This window comes from Poecile atricapillus, chromosome 11 (assembly GCF_030490865.1).
Source record: "Poecile atricapillus isolate bPoeAtr1 chromosome 11, bPoeAtr1.hap1, whole genome shotgun sequence".
In the NCBI taxonomy this organism is placed as follows: domain Eukaryota; kingdom Metazoa; phylum Chordata; class Aves; order Passeriformes; family Paridae; genus Poecile; species Poecile atricapillus.
This window is the reverse complement of record NC_081259.1, coordinates 19,426,908-19,439,650: the sequence shown is the minus strand read 5'-3', so window position 1 is coordinate 19,439,650 and position 12,743 is coordinate 19,426,908. Positions and strand designations below refer to the sequence as shown.

General features: G+C 44.0%; 1 protein-coding gene across 1 annotated transcript in view; it reads left to right on the top strand.

The window, feature by feature from the left end:
* ARIH1 (ariadne RBR E3 ubiquitin protein ligase 1) overlaps positions 1-12,743 on the top strand; it is a 49,034-nt gene that overhangs the window by 10,576 nt on the left and 25,715 nt on the right. The window contains exon 2 of the mRNA XM_058846517.1: positions 11,205-11,272. Coding sequence (XP_058702500.1) covers positions 11,205-11,272 — 68 coding nt within the window. The remainder of the gene's footprint in view (positions 1-11,204; positions 11,273-12,743) is intronic.

Below are 12,743 nucleotides of genomic sequence, written 5' to 3'. Positions count from 1 at the left end.
CTGTATCAGATCCCTCCAGACTATTTTCTCTAAACTCGAGGGAGCTCAGGTACCTGGTTAAAAATACCTGCAGCAATTAGAGACTGCAGTTAGACTTTGAGGTAAATCTTGTTGGGAACAAGAGCGAACAAGTGATTGCTGAACTCCTTATGCCTCCAGAATATCCTTTCTTCAAAGGTGGCATCTGCAGAGCCCTTGGAGGAAAACGTTTTGGGGTATAAACAGGCAAAATTACTTCTTGTAGCGGAAATCCCAGCTTATAAAATAACATGTTGCCAGGGCTGTGTTTTGTTGGCTGTAAAACTAAGTAAGAATAAATGAGTAGAGTGTGGTAAATAAACTGCAAAGTCATCATTAAAAAATGATTGAGCTAGAAGAGGCTTGTTGGGAAAAGGATGCTGGCAGGTTTTCCAAGTGCAGATGCAGGTTGTGCCAGCAGAACAATGCTTTTGCAGGTAAAGCTGCTTTTTGCAGGGAAGTGGTACAAGCCACAACCACATCTGCACTGGGGCTGCTGCCAGCATCAAGATGCTGCCAAAGATTACATCCCCAAGCCACTGCTGCATTGGCAGTGGTTTTCTGGGCCTAAAGAGCTACTTAAGATGGCTAAATTAATTTTTTTTTTCCTTGACTGAGAGCTGTAGACTAAGGCATAGGCATCACCAGAGTGCATTTCCTGTCTGTTTGTCAGGGTGACACTGAGTGTTAAAAACATACTTTGCCTGTGATGGGGATATGAAATCACCTTAAGGAATGTGTTTTTTTCTTTCCTAAAATGCTGTGGAGTGTGGTGATACTTCACTGCAATGGGAAAACTTCCTCTTTGCCCCAGTGAAGAGGGATCGTAAGAGTGGGTGTTCCTTTGAAGAAGGGACAAAATCAGAAGCAATGAGGGACTGAAGAACTGAAGTACCAAGTGCTCACCTCACTAGGGCCTGGAGGAGAAGGAGAAGATAGAAGAATGTTAAAGATTTTTTTTTTGTTCTCCAAAAATGCTCATGTAAATTTGCCCCTGGCTAAAAATTCTTGTGCTAAGGCCATTTTTCTCATCAGTCATGCTGTCACTGAAGGTGTTAACACTTGCATGCCACCAGTGACTATGGATCCAAATATTTTCGAAGTAACCTTGCCATTGCAGTGAGAGAAGTTATTCATTGGGATGGCTTTTGTTTACTTACCATGGTAGATCTTTAACTTGCAGGGATTTGTGGGTGCCAACTCATTGTGCTCATGGAAGAAGTTATCATCCCGTACCATTTTCTTTTTCCTGTCTGTATATTTGTTGGAAAATGTTAATTATAATGTTCTGAACTGGAAGTCAGGATTCAGGACAGGCTGCCGCAGGCATGTTACTGTGAGATTTTTGCGTAGTGAGTTATATCCCCCAAACACCTGTGAGTCTGAGGACTAATTATTGGGGCTAAAGCTCTATTCATAGTCAGCTTATCCTGTGATTTTTAGGAGTCAAAGGTGGTTGTCTTGAGGTGATACTGAGTTTGGCTGGATTATATCTTCTCATGTGTCTTTGTGCCCAAGCACCCTGTGATAGGTGTTCTCAGCAGTGCCCAGTAACAAAAGCAGATGGGAGGCAGATCACCCAAACCTGAGACATAACCAGCAGTGTTTGAGAGACACATTGATGTTGAACATCCTTGGAGGCTGGTCCTCTGCTTGCACACTTTCTAAAGAGGGTACACCCTTAAATCATCACCCGAAGGCCAATTTGAGAGCCTTTTGCTGACAGCTTATAAAAGTTAGCCCGGAAAATCAATTAGTTGTTTTCATGGCACATGTTTGATGCTACAGACAGACTTGCTGTGGAAATAGGCTGTGGAAAAAATCCACAGGTTACTGGGAATTTACCCTTCCCAGTATAACTGTGATGCTGAGTTATACCTTCATCTGAGAATGATGCTGAGAATACCTTCATCCTCCTAGAGTTTGTCTGATTTCTTCTAAACATTTCAGATATGCCACGGTATCATTATTTCTTCAAGTTGCTTCTGATACTTCCTCCACTGATCTGCTCATAGCAGCCTCCTAGCACTGCCCTGGACTGGGTGGTGCCTCTGAATGTGCTTAAAGCAGCAAAAGCAAGGTTTTGTTGTCCTAAAGGTGTGCAGAATCCATGAAATGCTGGGTCTTGTTAACTGTGAAATCATTCACTGTCCAAAGCTGAGGTGCTTACTCCTTACATGAGCTGCTGGAAGCAGGAGCCAGCAGAGCCAGCAGTTTATCTCCCTGGTGTGGGGGAACAGTGCCAGTCTCCTGCAGATTTATAAATCCCAGGATGTGGCTACAGCCCTTTGGGTGCCCCTGGCTCTGGGCCAGGCCCTGGCAGTGCACATCATGGTGAAGGAGCCGAGTCAGTGTACCATACATATTGGAGCTTGGGAAAAGAGCAGGGAAAGCTTTTTTGAGACTCCAAAAGACTTGTACAAAATGATTTGCAGGAAGAAAGCAGATGTACAGTTCATGTTTCAGCTTTATTCCTTTAACATTCATTTCTGCCTGCAAACAGGACAGTTTCTGGAGCTCACATCAGCAGACCTGTACTTTCCCAGAAATGCACAGTTCATTCAGGACTTGAGTCACTGAAGACAGTACACGAAAAATGTGCTTTGGGTTGTTTCTTTTTATCAGCTTGATGGGTAGCTGGCCTGACATATGCCACTTCTACTCTTTCCAACATTGACTAATAAAAGACATTAAAAAAAAAAAAAGTGTATTTCTGTCAAGCTCACGTGGTTATGTTGGGGACATTTGGTAGTGGTTGTTGGCAGTGTTCCCACAATTTACTATGAAGATCTGCTCTTTGGTAGACCAGGTGAATACAGCCTCCGGACACTGGGGTGAAGAGGGTGAAGGCCTGCTCTTTGTCGATGGTGAGATAATGGAGAAAAAAAAGTGGGACCTCTGGCTGTACCTGGCATCAAAGTATATCCCAATATGCTTTACAGTCTTTGGGACAATAAGATTTGGGGGTCTGTTGATATGGGAAGCCCCAGCTTTAACATGCCTGACACATGGCTCTTGGCAGACTGAGACTAAACAGATTTCTTGGAAGCAATTCCCTGTTGTCCAGGTTGTGCCAGCTCAGCTGTCTGGTGACAGGATGATGCTGTCTGTGTTAAAATAAACCAGCGACCCCCTTTACCCAGTCAGCTCCTGTGTCTGGTCACTCGTGCTCCCATCACTGACTCCAGTGGCAAGTTGAGAGCCAGTGCTTGTGTGAGCTTGTGTTGCTGCTGAATAAATATTTTCTGAGCTGGTCTGGTCTTGCCCAGTTACTGCCCTGTTTCAGATTAATATCATAATCCAAGTTGCTGTCACTTCATCTCATAGGCAAAAATAGAGCTGGTGCACAGCTAAGCTGTTCTGGGTGTCTAGAGTCTTCCTTGGCCTCTCTGGAATCTTGTGCAGGGGGAGAGATTTCTGACCTGTGCTCTTGGGCCAAGTATGGTGTTTTGGTACTTATTGTCAGTCACTGCCTTCATTCAGTATTATTTTTTTTCTGTGGCAAAATGTGCTTTTGCTTTCTTCTTGAAGCAAAACAGTGTATTTTATTCAAGCCAAGCATTAGTGAGTTGTTGTATTGAATCTGAATTCTTCTCAGAATTGAATCTGTCCTTGTGTGTAGTCTTCTAGAGACTGTGTAGAACTGAAAGTATCTAGTGACGTTCTTTCTGCCATAGTGATTCTGCTTGTTGTCTGGAGAAAACCCAAGTTTTTTGATCTTGACAGTACTGGACACATTTGTGATACATATACAAGATCAGTGCAGTAACTAATTGTGGTGGGCTGAGAATTTCAATAGGATTGAGGTCATGTTGGATAGAAGAGGAAAAATGGAACCTGCAGGTCTGGAAGAGCAGTGGTGTTAAGAGGGAAGCAGGCTCAGATATGCTTTGGCGGCACTTGGTTGTGGGAGTGGTGTTCTGTTGATGAGCAGAGGTGATCGTGTGTCATTTGTGATGGGATGCAGAGGTTTGTTACTAATTTCCTAAATATCCATTTCTATTTCATGGACTCTCATCCTGTCAGAGCAGCTCTGTGGCACTGGATGTTGACTGAAGGTTTGATTTGAGGGGGAACTTGGTGATTATCAGGGACTTGGAGTTTACCTGGATAACCCTTTACATCCATGGTAGCCAAAACTTGCAGGGTTTTTCCTCTTACCTTGTGCCCAGCCTGGCTGCAGCATTGGAGGCTTTTTGCTTCCTCCATAGTGGATGGGGAGATATTACAGAACTGCTGAAATAGTAAACTGGAGGAATTATATGGAAATGATGCCATCACCTTCTCCTACTCTTTCAAGGCAAGTCTTTGCAAATCCATGAGTGGGAGGCATAGGATTGAATAAAACCGGTGTGCGGCGTACTCTGGCACCCATGTGCTCCCACTCTGGTGCTCAGCGTGGCAGCTGCAGTCACACAGCAGACTCCAGAGACCAGAGCTGGGGCTCTTGTTGTCTACCCAGCTTTGTTGAGCTTTTGTTCATATGTTGAGATTTCTTGTGCTGGGAGACACCAGGAAGAGAGAAATACTTTGGGTGATACCTCTGATCAGCTCAGGATCTCTGGGTCCTTCCTCTTTAAAGCATGACTTTATACTCCAGAACTATAGCAAAAGGAAGTAGAACCCAAAGTGTTCTTCAGATTAAATGTATAAAATAAGGGTTAACATCCCTCTGTGTTCTGTCATCAAACCCTAGCTCTCCTGCTTTGGAAGGAGCATAGCTGAAATGCTGGAAAAGGCCTTCCCTGGTCATTTTTAATTTGTCTTCAGTCGGTGGGGAACTTCTGCAATCGTCTGAGAGCAGCAGGGCAAATCCATGCCATCTTCTTTTATTTAGAAGTATTACAGTGTGAATTCAGCTTTTGCATTTCCAAATTTGCTAATTCATCCTGGAATTGTTGCTTTAGTATTTTTTTGAATTTAAAAGCTCTGTTAGACAATGGCTCTTCGTTGCAGCTCCTAATCATTAACCTGAAAGCTTTCCAAAAGGCTCTGAGAAAATGTAAAGCAGCTGACTGCTTCATTTCTGTCTCTTGAACCAATTAACTGAAGTAATAGAGTTTTCGCTGAAGTTGCTTTTTATTATCTTCCCCTGCTAGAAGAACGTATGTTCATCCAAGCTGGAAACAGTCAATAAAGTGCAGGTAAGTTACTACAAACTGAGATCATCAGATCAAACTACCATTTGGTGCCATCACGTAATGGTACTAATTCAGTAACTCCGTAAAACTTAATTTTCAGAATTAGGAAATGATGTGTGAAGGGAGGTTAACGAGATGAAGAAGGATGTAGGGAGCTGAGGAGATGATGGGTGTCGAAGTTGAAGGCTGTGTATGTGTTAATGGGAAGGCAAATGCCAGATGGAGGACAGCAGATGATAACAGTTACAGGGAGTAGCTTGGCTTCTTCTGGAGTTGTGTGGAAACGGCAGGAAACTGGTACATTTTTGGTAGTTTAGAGTTCTAACTCAAGTCTTCTGGTACGGCTTCAGTAGTATGTTAGCTGCAAGGACCATCCCTCAGTGGGGTACAGAGAATGAGCAGTACTCATGTTGTTATTATCTCTAAGGGGAAGATGAGAAGTATCTGAGATCCACCAGTGTGTTGTGCTGTCCCTGTGAACCCTGAGATGGCCAATGACAGAAACGTATGATTCTCTCCCACACCCCAGGTGATGGCAGAGGGAGAGAGCACGGATGGGTTGCAGATTGAACCCTTTAGCTCCTGTCCTCTTCTTGCAGCAGCCCTCTCGTGTCCTGGCTGTAATTGAGCTAGGGAATATTAGATTACACAGAAGTTTTCCTGCAGCTTCTCAGAGTGCTAAGTTGGTGGTGAAAAACTAAAAACTAGCAAGTTAGAGATCATGTCCTGGAAATACTCAGCACTTGGATCTCATCTTCAGTGCTGTCTTCCTGGGAATTTTTTTAAGCTGCTAGAAATGAGGTTTTTTGCTTGTAAGATTTCCTGTAATTGTCTCCTGGAAGAAATGATGTGAATGGATCTCTACAAATGAGGGTCATTTAGTGCACTTGCAGAACAGTGCAAACCAGTTGTACTGTTATGTGTTTTAGCAGGTTCAAAGCTGATTTGAAACATTTTCTAGCTGTATCTTTATGTCTGAGATTATCTGTGTGAAGCTGGGAGGGGTGCAGGTGAAGAGCAGAGGGTCCAAAGAGCAGACATCAGGTTATTGCAGAATTTTGGGCTGGTGCCCCTTGGTTATTATGTGATGATGCAGCTGTTTGGTGCCTGGTGCACGGCACTGGTCACAGTCTCTCATGGTGGGGTTGCTCCTCCTCTCCCCACTGCCATTAAACGTGATCTGTGGGTTATTTATCAGTGCTTCTCCCATGGCACAGTGTGCACGTGACAAGCCTTGGAGATGCTGGGCAGCGGGAGTTTCCACTTGGTGCTCTACTATTGCAAACACTGGGGGTTTGGCTGGTTAAATATTTACAGTGGTGATGTGATGGCTGTCCCCAGGTGCCACTTCACTGGAGCAGATGTTTGTGCTGCTTGGCTTCAGACCAGCACTGGCTTCTGATGGCTCTTTGCTCCTCTACCAAGCCAAACCCTCAGTCTTGTCAGCTGATGTAAAACCATTCCTTCTGCTGGGAAATGTAGACCCAGTCTTGTGTCCACATGGAATACAGCAGTGGACATTGCTGAGGTTTGAACCCTGTTCAGAGTTCTGAGGCTTGGGGAAAGCCAGGGTTTCTGGAGCATCTGCTTGGATTCTCAAGTGCAAAGCAACTGTGTAGAAAAGCCCAGCTGGAAGTGGCATCAGTTCCTTATTGCTGTCTGAGCCTCTGTTATTGGGATGGAGGTGAAAACTTCTGGAATGCAGAAGCTACCGTGGCTAGAAAACAAAACCAGCCATGACATGGAAAGAAACAAAACAAAGAATTTATCAATATCATGTCTCCAAGAGGTGAGAAAGGATTTTGCTGGAGAACTGAGCTGAAGTTGTTGTTAAATGGTTTTTGTTTGCAGTAAAGGCTGAAACTGAACCAGGAGTTGACTCTCAGCATGTAAGCAGAAGCTAACTGTAGAATGTGCTTTTCTTCGTAATAACATCAAGACTTAACCATGCAGCTCGTCTTGATGGATGGAAACATGAATGGATCAAGTGCTCCCAACTGTCATTCAGCAAATTGTTCTGCTTGGAAATTCTGATTCAAGCTAATGTTCTAATAATATTTAATTTATAATTCATTTATGTATTTAAGTGCATCCAGATTCTTCCTTCCAATTCATACTTTCTTATTTTGACAGCAAAAAGAATTCTAACTCTTATCACTGATGAAACTTCCAGTTGAATTAAATTCTATTAAATTAAGGAGTTTTATTTGAATTAATAATGCTTCTTTGGTGACGTCCAGACCTTTGTAGGGCTTCCTATTGCTGTATCTCCTGCTTGCATTGGTATGCTGAAGCACAGCAACATAGATAAGGACAGTAAATGTAAATACCTCCAGTGAAAAGCTGTGGTGGAGTGGAATTTGTTTGAAGCATATGTGGGACTTGGTTGCTTTGTTAGCTAAAAAAAAAAATAAAAATATCCCTGCTGAAGGACTGAGGATGTTTCTCTCTGGGCAGAGCTTTATTTGGAATGTTTTGTTAGGGAATCTTTTGAAGTGCCCAGAGAATTTCAACAAAATGGCTGCTTTCCTCGGGTTTGTTCCTATCTGGATATCAACAGGCTTGCTGCCCTCGGCTCCAGGCAATCCGCCTCAGCTCCGACATGTAAAATTTAATAGGAGGCTGCTGTAAGGGAGATCTGCTGTTTCAGCTTTCATCAGACCACGTTTGGAGGAGAACGTGTTGGCTGTTCCTTTGCTCTCTCTCCGTCCCTGGCTGCTTTCTGTAGGAAAATTCGTCTTTGTAAACAAAAACCAGCCTTAGTAGGAGCGTGCTCTTGCAGCCTCGGGAATAATCCCGTCTGAGCAGCAGCGGAGCCTGTTCATAACTAATCTGCGTGGTGTCAGTCGTAGGAAATAATCCTGTGTGCCAGACGAGGAGGCAGAGCAGAGCCTGTGACTTCCCAGTGCTGTGTAACCCAGGATTTGGACATTCCATTAATTTTTACAGCATGAGTGTCCAGAGTGATGGCTGAGGGTTGGTGGAAGGCTGGAGTGGAGCTGGTGTTGAAATACCACGTTATTTTGGTGGTGCTTTAACCCTGTGTGCCCGAGGCACAGGACACAGCTCTCACTGGGGTGGGTGCTGTGGTTCACTCCTCCAGCACTGCTCTGGAATAACTGAGGGAAGCGTGTGCATATGAGCTGTTCCCGTGGAACAGCTGTTCCATGATGATGTGCCTGGTCTCAGGCTGGAACAATCCTTCATGCCAGAACTTCTAGCATTTGTGTTTAACTGATTTGCCCCTTAGCTGTCTCCCTCCCAGTCTTCTGTGCTCCCTGTGCACCTCCAGCCTAGACTGTATCCCTGTCCCGGGAAAAGCAAGGGCAGGGCTATGTTAATTCTTGCCTTTTGTATCCGGGAAACAGCCAGGGGAGGTTTGAATGCTACATCTGGGATGTGGCAGGCAGTGAAAGCAGGCAGCCCAGCTATTTCTGGTGGGAGCTTGTCATGCTGCTGGCGTGTCCTTTCTTTTTAAAATGTTCAACCAACAGTGCTGGAAGAAGGTGGAGGCCAGAAAGCCAGGAGAAGGTGATAGTACACAGAGTCAACAGTATAATCCCAAATAATGTCCAGTTTTGTACCCTGACCTCGCAGTCCTGGGGTACCTGGGGGCTCTGACCTAGGGAAACGTTTGGAAAGTGGCAGTGCCTGTGTGTTGGGAAAATGCAGAAGCCACAGATGAAACCCTCTTATCCTTTCTGACCACATGTCCTTTGGGGAGTGGTATTTGCTGGACCAGCCTTGTTCTACTTAATAATCACTGCAGACCGTTTGAGTTTCTTATCCAGGTACCATAACTTTCCTTCAGTGCAGGGTAAACCTGTCTTTTTAAAGTCAGCCAGAGACCACTGCCTCAGCTGCCCCTCAGCCTATTAAGCAATTAATAGGTATTCCCAGAAGCCTTAATAAGTGGCCAAGTGGGCTGCTGTGGTAGGAGGTAGGACAAGACTTTGGGCTGATTTTAATTAAAGCTCTCTCAATGCCTTTGCTTGAGAAATGAAGAAAATTGTGTTTCTCTGTACATCTGGCAGATCTCTGGGCTGAGTGAAGGCTCCTTATGTTGAAGGGCTGTGTGCTTTGCTGTCTGGAATTCTTAACTGGAGAATTACAGGGGCTGGTATCATAACCAAGATAATCTAGAGATAAGATCGGTTTATTTACTAAGGTATATTTTCATCTTTGATTAAATTGCTCCAGGAATTGTGTCTAAGTGAGCTTTTAAGAGCTCCTTTAGGTACTGCTACGTAGTACAGACAGAGTTACAGAAAAGGATGTTGTGTAGACCCAAATACAAAATAACCTGGAAAGATCAGAAACTAAAGCCCAAAAGAGGCTGCTGGAGGAGCCTTTGAGTGAAGGAGACCCTTAAATTCCCATTAAGCTTCTTGTTGGCAGGACTGACTTGAAAGAGTTGAGCTGCTTGCTCCCCTCTGCAGGGCTGGATGAGGGAGGGATGCTGTCAGAGAGCTGGTGACGTGTGGTTGTCAGCCAGGCAACTCGTGTTGCTGCAGGGAAGAGCTTGGATCCTGTCACCTGGGAGACTGGTTCAGGTATGGACCAGAACCACACTGTCACCTTGCAGTGTTAAGTACCCATTTCTGGTATCTCCTGCCCCATACTGTGTAGATCTGCTGTCCCAGCTGCTTTGGGACTGCATCAGGGATCTGGTCAGACCTTTCTAAAGCTGCTTTGGTTCACATGGGCTTTTTAAGCCGGGAAAAAATTCTTAGTTTGGCCTTAAACAATCTGTGCTGGCATTAATAAGAGTCAGAACACTCTGTAGAAGGAGAGGAGTGTCACTTTTTACAGTATAAACCACAGGACTGGTTCTTTGTGCTTATTACACTGTGACCTGAGGGCTTTATTTCAGTGAAGGTTGTGTTGGTGGTGAAAGAGCCTGTCCTGCTTTCCCCTTGTGCTAATGCAGCTGTTTGTGTGGTCAGGCAATCAAATAGATCAGAGAGCTGATTCCATGAAAAAACCAACCTAAAGGAAAGGAGGAGATCCGTTTCTGAACCATTATTTGCAGCATAAAATGGCTGTAGCAGTATGGATGGATGAGGGCAGGACATTCAGGGATGGGATGGGATCGCTGCTGTGGGTGACAGCATTGGCTTTTGGCAGCATCAGGTTGTGGCTGTAGCTCCGGGGCTCAGGAAATCACATTGCTGGTTTATGTCCTACTTTTCAACAGCTTCAGTGTCCATTGAACGTTGGCCCTGAGGCAAACTTCCATTTTGGTGTCAAATGGCAAAGTACACACAGCCACTCCCAGGGCCCTGCTCTTGTCTCCTTTGCATGTAAACGGTCCTAAAACTGGGTTCAGAGAGTGGATTTTGGGAGCTAAAATGTGGTTCTGGGGTGTAACAGAAGCCATATGGTCTGTGTTTCTCATATAATCAAACTCTTGGCTGATGATTCAGATTTAGTTGGAATTAAAAACTTGTACACATTTGAAAATCAGCTTTTATGTTCCACCTTCTTTCTGACCTTTCTAGGCTGCATTTCTTTCCTTAGCTGTCCATAAGTTTTTTCTGGATTTCATGATGCTTCAGGAACTTCTCAGGTCTTCCAAGGACTTTGTTACACTGGCAGCCAGTTGTGTTCTGGGACAGTTTTCAGTCCAAATGTTTTGATGGTCAGGGCTGGATTATTCTTGCTCTGCAAGTAGGGTGGAGATTGTGGCAAAAATGGGTATGATGGGTGGAAATCAACCCTTCCTGCATTTTACAGACATCCTGGAATTGCATTGTGTGGGCATGCTGGATCTGGAGATGTTGGCACTGTGGTAGGTGTAATTAATCTGGTCATTAAATCTTCAACCAAATTCTCATTTTATACAGATGGCTTGGATTTATAGAGTTGGGTTTTTTTTCCTTTGAAATTTGTCTATGTGTCAAGTCCAGCTATTTCCCAGTCCATGCCAGTAAACATGTATTGTCTGAACAGATGATGTTATCAGACACTCTGATTTTCCCCTTGCCTATTCAAAGCTCTGGCTTGGTTACTCAATTATTGATTGTTTTTCTCTTCTTTCTCCAGAATCCGGCGACTATCACTCGAATACTGCTTAGCCATTTCAACTGGGATAAGGAGAAGCTGATGGAGAGGTAAGCAGCCACCTTAGCATGCAGCCACCTTGTGCTGCAGAGCTGGAAAAAATGTTTGTTCCTGGATTAATTGAGAATGGATGATTGCACAGTGTGTGGCAAGAGAATATTTTGTGTAAACTCTAAATGTTCCCCCTTTCCCAGCTAAGGGTGACTTGTGACTCCTTGTTTTAATATTATTCATACCTGGGTAGACTTCGAAGCTGTGGAAGTTAAGTTGCCTATTGGAAAGAGGGATTTCCAGTTTGAACATGTACAGGCTTTGGAAAAAAGCAAGCAGGAACAGGTTCTTGTTATCTAGCAACTGTTTTGGATTTGGGTTTAGCTGCTCTTGCCTGTCATGCTGGCATGTGTATTCCTGACATGTTTATTTGCTGCTCTGGCCAAGGCTAAATTGTTCCTGACTGATAATGGTCCTGCCTTGTCTTCATCTCCACAGCTCCAGGTTTTCTTCAGTGGGTGTAAATAATGGCTTGAATTTTTCTTCTCCCTCCCCCTCAAAGTAGAGTGTTTCATGGTTATTTCCCATCTTTCATTCCCAGCTCTTGGAATGTTGCTTGGTAAAGGTACTTTTCAGTTCGTTGTTACACAGTGGAGACCAAATCCAGCTGCATTTGGTTCATTCCAGTGCCAGTGTTGGTGTTGAAGAGAGTTGAGGGAGCTGGAGAATTTAATTTACTTTAGAAAATGGGAGGAGAATTAATCTGGACCAAAAGGAGCAGTAAAAGCTGAACCGGGACTTTCTGTTTGTGTCTTTCTTACTTCTGGTGTGAAGTGACAATGGGTGAGTGTGGAGGGCCTTGTAGGATCATTAGTTTGACTTCTCTCTTAATTACCATTTCCTTTGCCTGATGATCAGGGTATGGGGAGATGACATGTGCTTGGTGAACCAGGAGTAGTTGTTGGTGCTCCTGTGAATTGATAAATGTCCCTTCATTGAGCCCTGGGCTGAGCCCCTGTAGTTTGGTACTCTGTCACCCAGGGAAAGAGGAGCTAAGGTTTTCACACTGGTAGTAATTGTTTTGGAGTATAAATATACCTGCTATGCTTGGCAAATGGATTTAGGACATCTCTAGAGCCCTTTGTGTAATATTTTTGATTAGTGATGGTGCTCAGGTATCTCTTATGTTTTGTTTAACCTAGATTTTTTTTCTGAAGTGATTGTATTTTTTTACAGCTTTCTAGTCTTTATTTTCCTGAGATTGACCTCTTTTAGTAAACGTTGGGAGTCTGAAAGCTTTGTGTTACAAATATATCCACTATTTAACTCTGACTACAGCTGTTAAGAATTCTGATTTAATTCCTGCTCCACAACATGTCTGTTCACTTGGTGTTTGAGTTTCTTGGGCTGGTTCTCTTGGTTGGGGTAAAGTTCATTCTCCTTGGCTGTGAGATAGCTCTGCACAAGTGTACTGAGAAGCCATCCCTTTGTACACTAGGTTTCATCCCTTGTCACTGGAAGCTTGTTTAG